At 56.1% G+C, this 17,164-nt stretch overlaps 1 protein-coding gene across 1 annotated transcript in view; it reads left to right on the forward strand.

The window, feature by feature from the left end:
* Positions 1-14,918, forward strand: part of WNT3 (Wnt family member 3) — a 42,551-nt gene extending 27,633 nt beyond the window's left edge. The window contains exons 2-4 of the mRNA XM_068996440.1: positions 4,681-4,922; positions 12,300-12,565; positions 14,439-14,918. Coding sequence (XP_068852541.1) covers positions 4,681-4,922; positions 12,300-12,565; positions 14,439-14,918 — 988 coding nt within the window. The remainder of the gene's footprint in view (positions 1-4,680; positions 4,923-12,299; positions 12,566-14,438) is intronic.
* Positions 14,919-17,164: the final 2,246 nt, after the last annotated feature.

The raw sequence follows: 17,164 nt of genomic DNA on the forward strand, positions 1-17,164 counted from the left end.
AGCACAAACATTGACCAGAATTGGAAAACACCAAATACATCTCAAACTGTACAATAAAAGCCCCTCCAGGCAGAGACAGGTTTTCCTAAAGGCAGCAGGTGGCAAACAAGGTCCCAGCTGTGAGCAGGTTTTTTTCCTGCTGGTTCCCAACTTTCCCAGTGCCTTATAAGAAGCTCAGGGGTCAATCTGAGGCGTTGATCAATGTTAGGGAGCCAAGCAGGACAATGTTTGCCTTGTAACTTTGTGCTCCAGGGACCTGAGCTGCTGTGGGAGGAAACACCTCCTGTCCAGAGCAGCTGTGGCTGCCCCTGGATCCCTGGCAGTGTCCAAGGCCAGGCTGGATGGGACTTGGAGTACCCTGGGATAGTGGAAGGTGTCCCTGCCCACAGCAGGGGGTGGAGCTGGATGGGCTTTAAGGTCCCTTCCAACCCAAACCATGCTGGGATTCTGTGATCGTGGTTTCCAAGAGCTTCATTGGAGTTCCTGGGAGCTCTCGAGGAGTTGCTGGCCATGGCTCTGGAAGAATTGAGGAAGAGCAGGAGCCACCATGACCAGCAGCATCCTCTGCGCAACACTCATGGCCGTGAATCTCCAAATGTGCTGGAGGCTCCGGCGAGGAAAATGTAAAATCATTCTAACACCTTTGTCAGGGCACGTGGCACAGAGGGGCCCAGGATCCCTGTAGTTTGTCTGCTTTTATGTGGGAGATCCCTCAGGAGTGGCAAGGGAGAGCGGCAGTGCAGGGAGTGCTCCACGGGATGGGATGTGCCCTTGGTGACAGAGCCCGGCAGCCCAGAGCCTTCCTGCCACAGGGCTGGGGCTGTCCTGCTGTGGGGAGGTTCTTCAAATTCATCTGCTTCCAGCTGCTGGGTTCAGAGCCAGAAAACCTTCCCAGAGCAGCACATCCCAGAGAGGTTCTCCCTGCATTTCAAGTAAAAGCTGCAGCACCGAGCTCAGGTGCTGTCCCACGCTGGAGCTCACGGAGGCTGTTCCACACTCCTCACACAAATGTCAATATTGTCCAGGGCTGAGCACATTCCTGTTCATCTCCAGGACTCCAAGAGCTCCCAGGGCTCATTAAAGACAGCAGCAGGTTATGGGGGTGCAGAAGAAAGAGAAGGGGTGACCCCACCAGGATGCAGGGCTCCCTCCTGGCCCTCATCTTTTGTCATGGAACTGGAATGTGAAGCTCGTGTGAGCACACCCCGAGGGCCAGCCCTCACCACGCCCTGCACACACAGCAGAGACCAGACAAACACCTTCCCAAGGAGCTGCTGTCCTGGAGGGCAGTGGCCGAGCAGGGCATCACCCCAGGGGGGTTTGGAGCCCTGTTCCATGCAGGAGCAGCTCACCAGGGTTTGTCTTTGGCTGGTAAATCCCAGCCCGTGGCACACAGCGAGTCCAGTCCTGAGTGCCCTGAGCACTGCAGCCTCCAGGGAGGGAGGAAGAAATGTCCCAGAACCTTTTGAGCTCCGTGGCAGGAAACCTGCCCTAAATGCTGCTTTTCACACGTCCAGGAACAGTTCTGATCTGGCCAAATCCTGCTGTTTCCACACACTGCTGGGTCCAATCCCTCTGGGTACAAGGTGTCCAAATGGAAGATGAGTTTCTGGCCAGCTCTGCGGGGAGGATGAAGATGGGTGTGGGCACAGCTCCTTCCACGCTGAGGAACGGGGAGACAGAGTGACCTCTGCAAGGAGGGAAGGACGCACCCACGAGCAGCCACAGACAGAGGAGCTGCATGAGACCGTCACTGCCAGGGCTTCAAGAGCTCATCCCAGACCATGGGAACCACAGAGAGTCGCTCACAGCTGCTGGAGTCACGGCCCTGCTGGGTCTGGCACCATCAGGGGGAACGAAAAGAGTCCCTGGCCTGAGAGAGTGTCAGGACTCCTGAGAGACTTTCGGGATCAAGCAGAGGAAGAGCAAAGGGATTTCCTGTGCGACTGCCACAGGCTCTCCTGCTCCTCGTGCCGTGCTCTGCTCTCCCACACACACAAAGCCAACCCTTCTGTGCACATCCGTCCCCTCACACCATGGGAGCCAGAGCAATGTGGGCTCAGGCAGCCAGGAGGGACACTGAGAGCAAGAGAGAGAAGTGTGGGGTCTGTCACCCCTGCAGGTGCCAGCCTTGGAGTTGTGGTTTTGCCTTAAAAATTGTCCTTGTCCTCCCTCTCTCTCAAATTCACCCTGTGACACTTCCTCCCCTGATGTGTTTCCTTCGTCCCCTTGAGCTCTCGTGATTGAGATTTAACTCCTGTGATTGAGATTTTAGATTTAACATCGTGTGTAAGACACAAGATTTGGGATCCCAGATCTGGATTTCAAAGAGGTTTGGTTTCATCTTCACATCTCAGCCACTCTACAGGGAAACCACTGGGCCATGGGACCCCTCAGCCTCAGCTCCTGCCCCCTGTGTCTTCCCAGCACTCCTGGGGAGATCTGGATGATGGGACAGGAGGAATGAAGTTTTTATGACTGTCTAAGTTGCAGTGGGGAGATCACAGGTTCACTGACATGAGAAGGAAAATGAAAATGAGGTACTGGCTGGAGAGGAGGTGCTGCCTGTTCCCTGCATCACTGGGGGCAGAGGCTGTTCCTTGGAGCTCACCACCCGTCCCAGCAGCGCTGAGCTCCCCATCCCGTGGGACTGGGAGGAGCTGGAAGCACAGAGCAGCTCTGGGAGCCAGTCCCAGCACACTGCTCTTTGTGCTGCTGCCTCCCAGCCACGTCTGGCTGCCCCTCTGTGACCCATCAAGGGTGGGAGATGTGGAGCCCAAACATTGCCTGAAGCCTCAGGCAGGTGCCCCAGAGGGCAGAGAGGGGCAGGAGAAACGGGGAGCAGGAACTGTGGCCAAAGACAGCACTGGGGCAGGAGTGGGAGTCAGGTCCCCTCATCCAGCAGACACATTTCTGCTGAGCAGGCACGCTGGGATTCCCTTTACATCCTTAAAACCATTAGTGTGTAATTAAATCAACCAGCTGGTGCCAGCTCAGCACCCAGCCTGAGACTCCAGGCTGGAAGAGCAGCTCGGGGTAAGGACAGTCCCCCAGGTGTCCCACAAAGCCATGGCCTCTGTCCTTGGAGGAGTTCAAATTGTGGAAGGACAAGGCCCTGAGAAACCAAATGTAACCTGGAAACTGGCCCTGCTCTGAGCCCTCCTGAGGGCTCTCCCAGCCTGGAAACTACAAATGATTGTTTTATTCCCACACAGTCTCCAGGTGCTTGAGGGAGAAACAGAAATGCAGTGGCAGGAGTGGTTGGTACCACAGGTGGTTGGGATGTGCTGCAATGGACAGACAGGAATGTGATAAACTCCAACCAAGGGGAAAAACCACCCCGGGGAAGAAACAACCCTGGGCACCTGTGAAGGCCGGGGGCAAAGCAGCAAAGAGTGCAGAGCAAGACCTGGGTGTGCTGCTGGACCAAAACCTGAGTGTGGAGCAGCCGTGGGACACGGCAGCACAGAGTCACCAGGGCTGCCTGAGGGACAGCAGGGACGGAGGAGATCCTTCTCCACTGCTGGGGCCTCACAACTCCTCTCCCCACCTGTGGACTCACAGTACAAGAGAAACTGAATTGAAGGATCACAGAATGTCCGGAGTTGGAAGGGACCCCACAAGGATCATCCAGGCCAGCTCCTGGCCCTGCACAGACACCCCAACAACCCCACCATGGGCCTGAGAGTGGATTAAGTCCAAACCCTTTCTTACGTGCCCACAGTGGTACCTGCATTGTGAGGTCTGTGCTCTGAGTTCATGATGGTCACTCTGGCACAGAACTGCTGCTCACAGGTCTGAGCCCCCTCTGCAGGGGCAGCTCCAGCTGGGCTGGAGCCTGGGCCAGGCTGTCCCTGCTCCTGTGCAATGTCTCAGGGTCTCAGGTGTCTCAAGTGCTTCTTTAAGCTCTGTGTCTTCACCCTTCAGTGACAATTTCTGGCCAAATAAGCAATTTGACCCGGTGTTCCCACGATTTGATGCTGGGCCACTGGCAGCTCCTCGGAGCACTAGAAAGGATCCTCTCAAACCTGTCTTGCACCTTTCCCAGCCCAGATCTGCTCCTTGAGCCTGGTGCCCATCCAGGTGGAACTGTGGTGGTTCAGTCTCTGCCAGAGCCACCTGCACAGGTGTCCAGCCAGCCTGGGACAGTGGCACTGACACACCTGACCCCAAAGCAGCCCCTTTCCAGGAATGCTGATCCCTCTGCTGATGAACTTGGCATTGGACAGGGCACTTTCCACCTTGGCCACAGTTCAGGAGGTCTCACATCAGTTCTCCTGACAGCTGAGAGATCCCAGGGTACTCCCCAGCCTCCAGGTGTTGCTGCCCTGGATCCAGCCCCTGGCAGGTCCTGTCAGATCCTCCAGCCCCTTGGGGAGGTCTCAGGAGCTTTGGAGTACCCGGATTGGCTCCATGCAGAGCTGAGTCCCTCTGTGCCCCCAAAGGCCCGGGATGGCCCCAGGTGTGAAAGTCCTTCTCACACCAGAGCTACCAGCAGCACTTCTCTTGTTCTCTTAGGAAATCCCTCGGTGTCAGAACTTCACCCCCCTGAACTCTCAGCTCAACAAACTCCCCCTGGGGATAGTGGGGGCAGGGTTGGGGTTATTGGTGGCACCAGGACCAGGCATGGTCAGCATGAGGGTGTTCCCCAGCCCTGACGCTGTGCCCTGTCCCCTGCAGGTCCCTCGCCCTGGGTCAGCAGTACAGCTCCCTGGGGTCCCAGCCCATCCTCTGCGGCTCCATCCCCGGCCTCGTCCCGAAGCAGCTCCGCTTCTGCCGCAACTACATCGAGATCATGCCCAGCGTGGCCGAGGGGGTGAAGTTGGGCATCCAGGAGTGCCAGCACCAGTTCCGGGGCCGCCGCTGGAACTGCACCACCATCGACGACAGCCTGGCCATCTTCGGGCCCGTCCTGGACAAAGGTAACCCCTGGGGGCAGCTGGGCTGGGGGGCAGAGCTGGCACAGCTCCACTGGGCTCTGGATACACCAGGACTGTCCCACTGGGAACACGTCAGGAAAAGGGTCTGATGTCCCAGCTTGCAACCCTGATTTCTCCAATTGCTTTTTTTCCCCAAGTTTTTGGTGTGTTCCATCACAAGGGGTAACGAGGGAAGGGTCTGTTCCCATGCCAGGAACTCAGAGGGGCCAGGGAGGATATAAAGTACAGGAGGGGGAAGGTTTAGCCCCAAGCACACTCACATGTTCTGGAATCACGGGCTCCACCTCCCTTCCAAACAACTGGGTCCAGCAGACCCGTGGGAAAAGCCAAGGAGAGGGGACCTGGCTGAGTTTTTTGGGATCAAGGCAGGGCCACTGAAGCACAAGCTGCCAACCCCAGGAGGTCCCTGGGCTCAAGTTTCCCCACCAGTGAGGAACCATGGTTGAAATCCATGGTCCTGATCAGGCTTAGTTGGGATTTCAATGAGTCTTTTCACAAATGAGCCCAAAAAGCAGGGCACAAAGAGAGATTATAAATTCATTTTCCTTCTCCTCTCTCCAAACTCCTCTCCATCCCCTGCTCCTGCAAAGCCGCCTTTCCAGACCCACTGGCACGGATCAGGCACACTGGAATGTTGATGAGGCACCATAAAGTTGGGATTCCCTGTGAGTCGTGGGGCATTACACTGGAAAAAGTGAGAAAGGGCCCCAAAACACCGTGGAAGGAGGTGCTGGAGGGGCAAATCATAGAATCACAGAACACCTTGAGCTGGAAGGGACCCACAGGGATCATGGATTCCAGCCCCAGGCACAGACACCCCAACAACCCCACCCTGGGCATCCCTGGCAGCGCTGTCCCAACGCTCCTGCAGCTCTGGCAGCCTCAGGGCCGGGACCATTCCCTGGGGAGCCTGGGCAGTGCCCAGCACCCTCTGGGGAAGAGCCTTTCCTTGAGATCCAGCCTAAACCTGCCCTGACACAGCTCCTTGATAACCTGTCCCACACCTCAGATGTCCCAGACCCCAGATTAAAAGGGATTCCCACGTAACTGAACTTAATGGTGGATTAAAAACTCCCAGTGGATAAAAATCTCTGGTTTCTCTGTCCTGTCCCATGGATTCTGTTCACTCTGTGCCACATTTAGCACAAGGGACAGCCACAGGTAATATCTTGGTTTCACAGCTTCATAAACACAACCAAAACCATTTCCCTCTCGTCCTCCTGGGTTGACACCACTGGGTCCCTGCAGCCCAAAGTCTCTTTATTGAACAGAAATTATTGTTTCCAGTGATGCTTTGGAAATGGGAATTTTACAGTGCAGACTTCAAGAAACTGGAGAAATTGGGGTGAGAGCAGGACTTTGGACTATTTCCCAACAGTCCCCTGGGGAGGGCAGGGCTTCTGGTGAATCTTTCTTACACAGCTGCAATATTCTGCAGAGAACCAGTTCATGATATCTTTTTTTCAAGTTTCAGCCTCCCAGTAAGGGTTGGTATCATTTCAGATCCCCAAAATGTCAGGCGAATATTTCAGCGAAAATCATTCCTTTGTGTTAACATGGGATTCTTTGCAGGAACCAGGATTGTAAAGTCTTATTAGAGCACTAATAGGGACCATGAGATTCATTTCCCCTCTGTTTTGTCAGGGTGTAATTTGGGGTAACTGCTGTATTTACCACCAAATAACTTGTCAGCAGGGCTCAACACACTCTAATTTGCTGCCTAATAAAAGCCTGTCCTAAATTTCAGCACTTAAAAGATCAGAAAGTTTTAGGTTTCTTTAAAAACGATCATTAAAAATCTGTCATAAAAATTCTAAACACGTTATGAAAGAACTGTTCAAGCATTGAGCCACTGAAAATCTCTCACCACCATTTCTGTCAGCGGGAAAGCACTTAAAGATTGGATTTGAACCATCCTCCCTGTAATGAGCAAACTGAACTTTGAATTTATGGAGAATATTTTAAGATTCTTTCGGCTGCAGGGACTCGAGCAAAGCCTCGTGTGTGGACTTGCCTCAGCATCTCCACGCACCCCGAGCTGACAAGGTAAAATATCACCCAGAGCTCTGAAACTCTTCTGACAGATGGAGAAAAAGGAGTGAGCACGTTGGAGATTCAGCTTTGCCAGTCCCACCGTGACGCATCTCCAGACAGCACTGCCAGGCTCCCAGAGTGAATTTATCCTGGTGTCTCACTAACCTGAAAGTGGAGCAGTTAAAAATAAACAGCATCATCTGCAAAGAAGGACACATCAGAGCCCAGCCCCTCTGATCGTGGGTATTATTCACATTTTTGAACTGTGCTCGTGTCTTTTCCCTGCTGCCTTCAAAACTAACGAGTGGATTCAGGATGGGACTGGTGTCAATGTGTGGCACTGAGTAACACAGGGAACCTTTGAGATTCCTGGAGTTTGCAGCAGAAAAGTCTCAGAGCAAACCAGAACCTTTCCAGCCACGGCTTCCTCGGCTGAGGGAAGAGATAACGATGGTGATAAAGCTGAGAGATCCTGTCAGCTGTGAGGGGTCTGGGACCAGCCCTGCTCGTCACTGACAAGGGTTGCTGGACACTCCTGGGCCTTCAGAGGATCATGGAATAGTTTGAGGTGGAAGGGACCTTTTAAAGATCATCTTGTTCAACTCAGCATCTCCCTTAGATGCAGCAACAAGAGTCACAGACTGGTTTGGGTTGGAGGGACCTTAAAGCCCCTGCAGTGCCACCCGTGCCATGGGCAGGGACACCTCCCATTGCCCCAGGCTGCTCCAAGACCTGTCCAGCCTGGCCTTGGGCACTGCCAGGGATCCAGGGACAGCCACAGCTTCTCTGGGCACCCTGTGCCAGGGCCTGCCCATCCTCACAGGGAGGAATTCCTTCCCAATATCCCATCCAGCCCTGCCCTCTGGCAGTGGGAAGCCATTCCCTGTGTCCTGTCACTCCAGACTCTTGTCCCAAGCCCCTCTCCAGCTCTCTTGGAGCCCTTTAGGTGGTCCTCAAATCAAGAGTTTTGAGCCCATGATCTGGATCCTGTGACCACTATGGCCACGTTCCCTTTTTCCTGATTTCCAGCACACCCAGGGGTGCAGCCCCCCAAACCAAAACCCAAACCCAAACCAAGACAATCCCTGTCACAGCTCACACGCTGCATTTGGCCAGCAAAGGGTTGGGGTTTCCCCTCTGACAAACACCTGGATGAAATCACCCCTCAGTATTAACCTGGTTAATCCCAGCTGCTGCTCCCTCAGGTAGATTGAGGCTGTTCTGGAAAAGCTTCAAAGGTGCAGTTCTCACAACAAAATCATTTCTAATAGAGCCTGAAAAGAAACTGAGGATAATTTCATTTTAAAGGAGCTGCACAAATGTTAATCCTGGTCACTTCCACTGAAGGAGAGCTCAGTCTGCAGAGCAGTGCAGCGTGGGAGGGCTCAGCTGAGCAGCCCCTGCCATGGCACACGTGCCCGAGCCCTCCCGGGCTGCTCTTCCCGGGCACATCCTCCAGGCTGTGAGCCCTGGTGCCACTGTGGGAGCACAGGGCTTCCCTCCCTGAAACGCCCGAGGGATTCCTGCCTCCAGCTTCTCCTCCCATCCCCACGTCACTTCCCTCCCCAGGGTCACCTACAGCTCCAACCTCTCCTCCTGCAGCCCCTGGCAGGGCAGTGAACAGCAAGGGCAGCTCAGGGAAACCCCAGGCAGTGAACCCACCTGGGAGCTGCTGAACAACGACTCAGGAGAGGCTCTGCCCTCAGTTCCTCCACATTTCCCACTCCAAATTCAGACTCACGAGGGTTTGGCTGCTGTACCTGTCCAGGCTTTGGTTTCCTAAAGCCACTGATGATCTTCCTGCAAGGAAGGGAGAGCTGGGGGTGCTCACCTGGAGAGGAGAAGGCTTCAGGGAGACCTTAGAGCCCCTTCCAGTGCCTAAATGATCACCAAGAGAGCTGGAGAGGGACTTGGAACAAGAATCTAAGAGTGACAGGACAAGGGGGAACGGCTCCCCACTGCCAGAGGGCAGGGATAGATGGGATATTGGGAAGGAATTCCTCCCTGTGAGGGTGGGGAGGCCCTGGCACAGGGTGCCCAGAGAAGCTGTGCCTGTCCCTGGATCCCTGGATCCTGGCAGGTTGTTCCTGGATCCAAGACCAGGTTGGACAGGGCTTGGAGCAGCCTGGGATAGTGGGAGGTGTCCCTGCCCATGGCAGGGGTGGGACAGGATAGGCTTTAAGGCCCCTCCCAACCCAAACTGTTCTGTAGTTCTATGATTCTACATTTTCTTTTTTCCATGTCTCATTTTCTAATCTGGGCCATGGAAAAAAAAAAGAAGAAAAAAAAAACCAGTAACCACCCCTGAATGTGGGGTAAGATCATGTTTTTACAAGCAAATTCCCCGAGATGATTTATACTGCAGGTGTGCAGACTGGGATAAGGAGGGAAGAAAAACCTGCCTTCCCCCTCCCTCCTTTCCATGTTCTCTGTAAAATAAGGTCAGTTCTTATCTAAAGCCAGTGGCTCCTCCAGCCAACTCCTCCCAAAACCAGGGCTGAGCCAGCAGCCATGCACTGCTCTGGGGTGGTGATAAAATCCATGATTTTGGTCAAAGCTGGCACCCAGAGAGAGCTGCTGGTGAGTGCACGAGGCAGGAAGGCCCCACAGGCATCGGGAGAGCGATTCCTGCCGCGGGGAAGAGGTCTCAGAGCTGCAGCCAGGGCTGGATCTGCCGGAGCTTGGCAGGAGCCTTGGCAAGCTCGCACCTTTCCCCACTCCCTGTGCTCCTGTTCCCTCCGCCCGCGCTGCCCTTTGCTCCTCTCCTGCTCCGCGGAGACGCCGCCGATTCTCCGGGAAGATGCTCCCCGAGCCCGGGCAGCGCATCCCGTGCCGGGGCAGGTGCAGGGGAGGCAGCTGGGCCCGGGCTGCCTTCGGGGGTCCCTGCGAGCTCGGCTAAGCCCCTGCCACGAGCTGTGAAAAGGCAGACCCGCACCACGATAACCCATGGCTTTTCTCAGCCATGACACTCGCAGTCATTTGCATCTAAACAGGGGTGTGTGGGATCAGGGGCCGTCTTGATATAAACTCAGCAGCTTAAAGGGAGGGGGAGGGAAAGGAGAGAGGGAGAGAGAAAAATAAGCTTATACCGATGAGAAAGAGCTAAGCTTCCTCCCCTACTGTGAGGCAGGGCGAGCGATACCATCGCAGCGCCGCAGTCGTTTCAAATCGCTGCCGCATTCACACGCCCTTTAGCCATTCTGGGGGGCTGGGGAGCGCCATCAATAGGGATTTCCCAGCCGGGCTGGCGGGATTGGAGGGTGACGGCAGGACAGGGGAACATTGCCCCGTTGCTACGAGGTGCTCCTGGGGAATGCCAGTGCTCTGTGCCGTGGGTACGCTGGCCGGCGGAAACATTCCGCATTATGCTGGTAATACAGTGTGACACCGCGGGAACAATGGCAAATTGAGTGTCCCAGCAGGTAACGGGCCTGGCTGGGAGACAGTCGCAGTGGTGCACTGTCAAGGCGGCTCTAATCCTCCCTCGCCAGCCCCTCCCCTGGTTCTGGGAACGCTGCTCCCGCATTTCATCTCTGGGAAATTCTCCCAGCTCCTCGCCCGGACCCGGGCGAGAATTTCAAGGCGAGGGGTTTGTTCGTAGCTCGCTCCCCCCCGCGCCGGCACCGTGCGGGGGGACACGGGAGGCACGGGAGGGACACGGAGGGCACGGAGGGCACGGGGGGCACAGGGGACACGGGGGGCACGGGGGGGACGCGGGAGGGACACGGGAGGGACGCGGGAGGGACACGGGGCCGCTGCGGGAGCCGTGTCCATCGCGGCCCTGCCCGGCGGGCACTGCCAGCCCGGCTCGGTCTCAGCCCGGCCCCGCAGTGACCCTGCTCCCCGTGCCCATCCACACCCCCGCGGAAAGCGGAGCCACATCGGTCCCGAGAGCGGCTCGTGTCCTCCCCCTGTCCCCGGGCTGTCCTGGGCTGGGGCCAGGAGGGCTCGCTGGCTCCTCTAATCTGATCTGCTTTGGATCACGGGCCACCCAAAGAGCCTTTGTCAGGCTGAAACACCTCACTGCGAGCCGGGACCTTCAACCGGTGCCCGCAGCCCGCAGTGCTCCCAGTAAAAACAGCTGGTGAAAGATCCCCAAGGAAAAGCTCGGTAGGTAGAGAGTGGATCCCTGCTGGCTCATAGGAGATGGGAAAGGCAAGGAGGGAAGAGTTTGAACTGAAAGGAGATGCGAACCTCAGCGGGGTGCTGCCGGCACAGCCAGGACTGAGCAGCCCTGGTCGGGGATCCCACTTGGGAGTTCCCCGGGCACATTCCCGAAGCTGGCATCCACCCACAGCCACCTCCCCTGAGCGCCTGCACGGGCTGACATCAGCTCAGCTTGGGAAACCTGGCTTTCGGGAGCCAGACCCAGCTCTGCAGGGAGACTGAGGCTGGGGAGAGGGACCTGCTGTCCCGGGACACGAGGCGAGAGCAGGGCAGGGCTGCAGGGGACAGCTGAGATAGTTAATGGCTCCTGCTCTGGGAGGAGGGGACTGGCTCCAAGGTGATTTTCTCAGCAGAAATTCCTGGCTTCATCCCACATCCACTGACAATTGTCCTGATGATCCGATCACGCTACACCCACGAGGCAGCTGGAACCCTCCAGCCCAGGCACCACAGCCCTGAGCTCCAGCCTCCAGCCCCTGCCAGTCTCCTGCACATCAGCACGAGGTTGGATTGACTCCAACATCTGCTCTGGATTTAGAGACCTAAAGTCTCCATCCTTACAGATGGGCTGAAGCGCCCCGGTGCCACTGCCCAGGGAGCTGCACTTGTGCAGAGCTCTGAGCCAAAAGGTGTCCCCAGGGAGACCCCAGGGTTCTGAGACAGCGACTGTGCTTGGGAGAGCCTGAGTCAGCGCAGCCACCGAGGCCAAGGGGCAAACGCCTGTTCTCCCACAGTGCATCCTGCATCACCTGGAACCTCTCCCCAGGCCACTGAGCTTCTTCCCCTCTAACCCCTGGCATGGAACCCCTCTCTGTGTTGCCAGGCCAGGAATTACTCCAGTAACTCTCTCCTGAGGCCCCTCAAGCTCCTGCTGGTGCCATGTTCACCCCTGAGCACCCATGCTGGGTCAAATGCTGGATCCTGTGTTTGGGAAATGCTGCACGTGTGACCCCCAGAGCTGGAGTCACCCCCCTGCCCCACCTCCTTCCACCCAAGGGCGATGTCAGCAGCTCCCACTCCAGGAAACCGCCATTAACAAATTACTAAAATAACTTCTTGCTTTTCAGTGAGGTTTAGGTGCTGCTGGGGAGGGGGGGTTGGGAAGGAAAACACCAGTGTTGCACTGACCAGTGACCCCCGGGCTCGGTGTCTCCGCAGCCACACGAGAATCCGCCTTCGTCCACGCCATCGCCTCGGCCGGGGTGGCCTTCGCTGTCACCCGCTCCTGCGCCGAGGGCACCTCCACCATCTGTGGCTGTGACTCCCACCACAAGGGACCCCCGGGGGACGGCTGGAAATGGGGGGGGTGCAGCGAGGACGCCGACTTCGGGGTTCTGGTGTCCCGGGAATTCGCAGACGCGCGGGAGAACCGGCCGGACGCGCGCTCGGCCATGAACAGGCACAACAACGAGGCCGGCCGGACGGTGAGTGTCCAGTGGGGACAGGCTGAGTGCCCAGTCCTGCATGGATGGCCCAGTGCAGCTCCTCCTGATGGAGCGGGACCACAGGAATTCCCAGGCTGGGGCTTTCTAGGATTATTTTCCAGGGCACGGCATTTCCTCTCCCTCCAAATGGACAGGTGGGGTTAAGAGGAGCTGAAACACACCTTGATTCCAGTGCAAACAGAATTCCTGAATGGTATGGGTTGGAGGGACCTTAAAGCCCCTCCAGTGCCACCCCTGCCATGAGCAGGGACACCTCCCACTGTCCCAGGCTGCTCCAAGCCCCATCCAACCTGGCCTTGGGCACTGCCAGGGATCCAGGGGCAGCCACAGCTGCTCTGGGCACCCTGAGCACCTTCCAAGCCTGGGCACAGAACCCAGCCCAGATCAGCACTGGATGAAGAGAACTTTCCTCCCAGTGCCTCCTTCCTGCATGCTCCCTGTTATAACATTATCCCACCCTGTGATTCCTTGGAGTGGATGATAGTTGCAGCCCCATCCAACTGGAATATTCCATTCCATTCCATTCCATTCCATTCCATTCCATTCCATTCCATTCCATTCCATTCCATTCCATTCCTGCAGTCAGCAGGTATCTGGGCCTCTGCCTGCCCTGGGTCATTTGCAAACCCAGTGGGACCTTTCCAGCAGTGCCTGAAGCAAACACTGAGACAGGTTTTCCACACCACAGCAGGTAGAGGTGGAAGGAGAGAAACCTGGCAGCTTGCAGTACAAAAAACCCCCACCAAACTCCAGACTTCATTCAAAATTTGATTATTTTGCTCCGCACAAAGGAGATTTTGGTGAAGAGTTCTGTGTGTAGATTCCCAAATTCCCACACTTTTTAGTACAAACTGTTGATCTTGGGACATAAATGAAGGGTCATTAGCAAGGAGAGGACAGGGATCCATCTCCCTCCACAGGGCTCAGAGACATCTCCAGCCCTCGGCTTCTCTGGGCTCTGACTGTCCACACACAGCACAGGAAGGACCCCCACAGAAGGACCAAACCTTGGGATTAGATTAGACTGGATTAGAATAGATTGGACTGGATTGGGCTGGATTGGATTAGATTAGACTGGATTGGATTAGATGGGGTAGATGATCAGAGCAGCTGCCCACCTCAGCCGTGCTTTTCTCGTGCGACATCTCTGTCTGGAGATCATTAAAGCTCCTCAGCATCTCCAACCAGCCCACGCTTACAGAATCACAGAACCATAAAACAGGCTGAGCTGGAAGGGACCCACAGGGATCATCGAGTCCAACCCCTGGCCCTGCCCAGACACCCCAACAACCCCACCCTGGGCATCCCTGGCAGCGCTGTCCCAGCGCTCCTGCAGCTCTGGCAGCCTCGGGGCCGGGACCATTCCCTGGGGAGCCTGGGCAGTGCCCAGCACCCTCTGGGGGAAGAATCTTTCCTTGAGATCCAGCCTAAACCTCCCCTGACACAGCTCCAGCTGTTCCCTGGGTCCTGTCCCTGGTCATGAGAGTGAAGAGATCAGTACCCTCTGGTGCCCCTCATGAGGATGCTGAAGACCTCAGTGAGGTCTGACCTCAGTCTCTTCTCCAGCTGAACAAACCAAGTGCCCTCATAAGACCCCTCCAGACCTTTCCCCATCCTTGCAGCCTCCTTTGGACACTCTCTAACGGCTTAATGCCTTTTTAATACTACCTTTCAAAATTATTTTAATATTAATTAATAATATTTTTAATATCATTTAAAACTACCCTCAAAACTCAAGGTGAGGCTTCCCAGCCCGAGCTTTGATCAGGCATTTAAACCCAGGTGGCCCAGGCAGGTGATGGAAAGCAAACACTGAGCTCCACCCTGCTGACTCCCCGTTTTCCCTGCACAGACCATCCTGGATCACATGCACCTCAAGTGCAAGTGCCACGGGCTCTCGGGGAGCTGCGAGGTCAAGACCTGCTGGTGGGCCCAGCCCGATTTCCGGGCCATCGGGGACTACCTGAAGGATAAATACGACAGCGCCTCGGAGATGGTGGTGGAAAAGCACCGGGAGTCCCGGGGCTGGGTAGAAACTCTCAGGGCCAAGTACGCGCTTTTCAAGCCGCCGACAGAGCGGGACCTGGTCTACTACGAGAACTCCCCCAATTTCTGTGAGCCCAACCCGGAGACGGGCTCCTTTGGGACGAGGGACAGAACGTGCAACGTCACCTCCCACGGCATCGACGGCTGCGACCTCCTGTGCTGCGGGCGAGGCCACAACACCCGGACTGAGAAACGCAAGGAGAAGTGTCACTGCATCTTCCACTGGTGCTGCTACGTCAGCTGCCAGGAGTGCACGCGGGTCTACGACGTCCACACCTGCAAGTAAGCACTGGTGGGTCTGCACTGGTGGAGGTGGCTCCAGAGCAGGGCCCAGGGGTCCAGCAGCCCCGTGGTCAGCCCCACACGCGGCCTCACACTGCAGAGGACGGCACAAAACTCCTGATGGCCCCGGCCAGGGCACGCAGCCGCACCCAGGGCACGGGGAAGGCTCTGGGCACCTCATCCACGCAAGGTGTGACTGCTGATCCCTCGGGCAGGGGCAGGACAGGGAGAGCAGGGACAGGACTGGCTGCCCAGGGAGAGCAGGGACAGGACAGGGAGAGCAGGGACAGGACAGGTTGCCCAAGTGACAGCAGAGACCAGGGACAGCAAAGTCCCAGCGAGGCACAGCCACACGAGGCAGAGCTGCTGCCACAGCAGCCCCCGAGCTCCCAGCTCTGTCCTGCACCACAGGTCCGGCCCCTGCAGGCACCAGCACAGAGGGTCAGGTGGAAATGGATTTTTCAGAGTGAAAGCTGGGCAAACACGGGCTCCCCCAGCTGCTGCTGTCCTGCTCTCAGCAGATGTGGTGGGGAGAGGAAAGGAGCCCCCACGCCAGCCCAGCTCCCTCCTTCCTGCTCCGAGGTGATGCTGGAGAACCAAACCTGCCTGGGCACACGAACAGAGCCCACAGGTGGGCTCTCCTTCCCCCTCTCTGCTCCCCACAGCCCCACATCTCCTATAATGCCCTGAGGAGGACGTCAGGAAGCCAGAGCCCAGAGCAGACCCTCTGGCCCTGGCCCAGGACAAGAGCAGGGCACGGGGCACTGCTGCCACCTCTCACAGGGGACACAGCATTGCCCCAGCCACCTCCTCACTGTGCGGCTGCCCAGGAGAGGGTTTGAAGGATCGGGGCAGTACCTATTGACTAAGCATTCCCTAACAGGACTTTACACCCCAGAAGGAGCTCAGGGATCTCTCTGGGGATGGGTTACCTGCCAGGTGAGCTGCTGCACCAGCTCTGAATGTCAGAGGTTCCAGGGAGAGAGGAAATCTCTGTCCCAGCCTCCCTCCCACCAGACAGTTGGGGTCCCACAGCACAACCCCAGGCAGGCCCTTCCCCTCCCATGGGGTTTACTGAGCTGGCAGCAATCATTCAGGAAGTCCCCCCAAGCACGGAGGCTCCATGCCATGAGCAGGGATTTGGGCCCCCCCCACATCCCACGGCCCATCCCAGAGCAGCAGAACCAGTGTTTGTCCCCCACCTGCTCCCCAGGCCACCCTGAGCACATCCCCTCTCCCTGGGTTTACCTTGTCCAGGACTACTGACCCGTGAAATTAAAAAATAAATACTCCCTCTGTCCTGGTGGGCTCCAGGACCAAGAGCCCCGTTCAAACGCACCCCAGTCAGTGAATTCCAGGGAATCGTGGCCACTCGGGCTGTGGCTGCTGCTCCACTCACTCCTTTCCCCAGGGAATGAGCAGCCCCTGGAGCTGCACAGAGCAATAAAGGGGTGAGACCCCTCGCAGGGAGCACGGGAGGGCCCTCAGTGAGAGCAGAACCCCGGGGCCCTCCCGGGCAGAGCGTCAGGACGAGCTCCAGACCCTCCTTCAGAGGAGCCCTTGCTCCCGAAAATTGAAATCCCAGAGAGCTCCAAAAGCCTCCCCCGGCCGGAGCCACGCCGTCCTCTGATATGCATCTATTTAAAGTATGTATTAAACCCTGTGTCTGGAAAGACTCCCAGAACCCGACTTTAAACAAAATCCCTTCTTTGTTTGTTTGTTTTTTAATCAAGAAAAGGTATTTAATATTAAATAGAACATTTATTGCCTTGTAATTATTTTACTGTAGCCAGGTATTCTAGCACTGAATGGGAAGATCTTTTTCCATCAATCTGCTGTATCCAAAGTTTTGTATAAAGTTGTAGAGGTCGATTTTTTTTTATTTTATATTCAGAAAATTTCTCTTTTTATAAGCATTATTTATTATACAATGTATATACTTGAGTTAACTAAGATTATATATTATATAAATATATATATTTGGAGAAAAATATATTTCAACTTCCATTTTTTGTGGTACATCATTAAAGAAAAGGTAAAAATTCAAAAATATGCACTTGCCAGCTTGTGTGGTTTGGCTCTGAGGGTCTTGCTGAACGCCTACAGAGGCCATGATCCAGCTGTTTATGGACAGGGACAGCCATGGAATCATGGAATCCTGGAATGGTTTGGGTTGGAAGGGACCTTAAGGATCACATAGTTCCAACCCCCGGGCATGGGCAGGGATATCTGTTACAGGAATCAAGACAG

The sequence above is a fragment of the Aphelocoma coerulescens genome, chromosome 27 (genome assembly GCF_041296385.1).
Source record: "Aphelocoma coerulescens isolate FSJ_1873_10779 chromosome 27, UR_Acoe_1.0, whole genome shotgun sequence".
Classification (NCBI taxonomy): domain Eukaryota; kingdom Metazoa; phylum Chordata; class Aves; order Passeriformes; family Corvidae; genus Aphelocoma; species Aphelocoma coerulescens.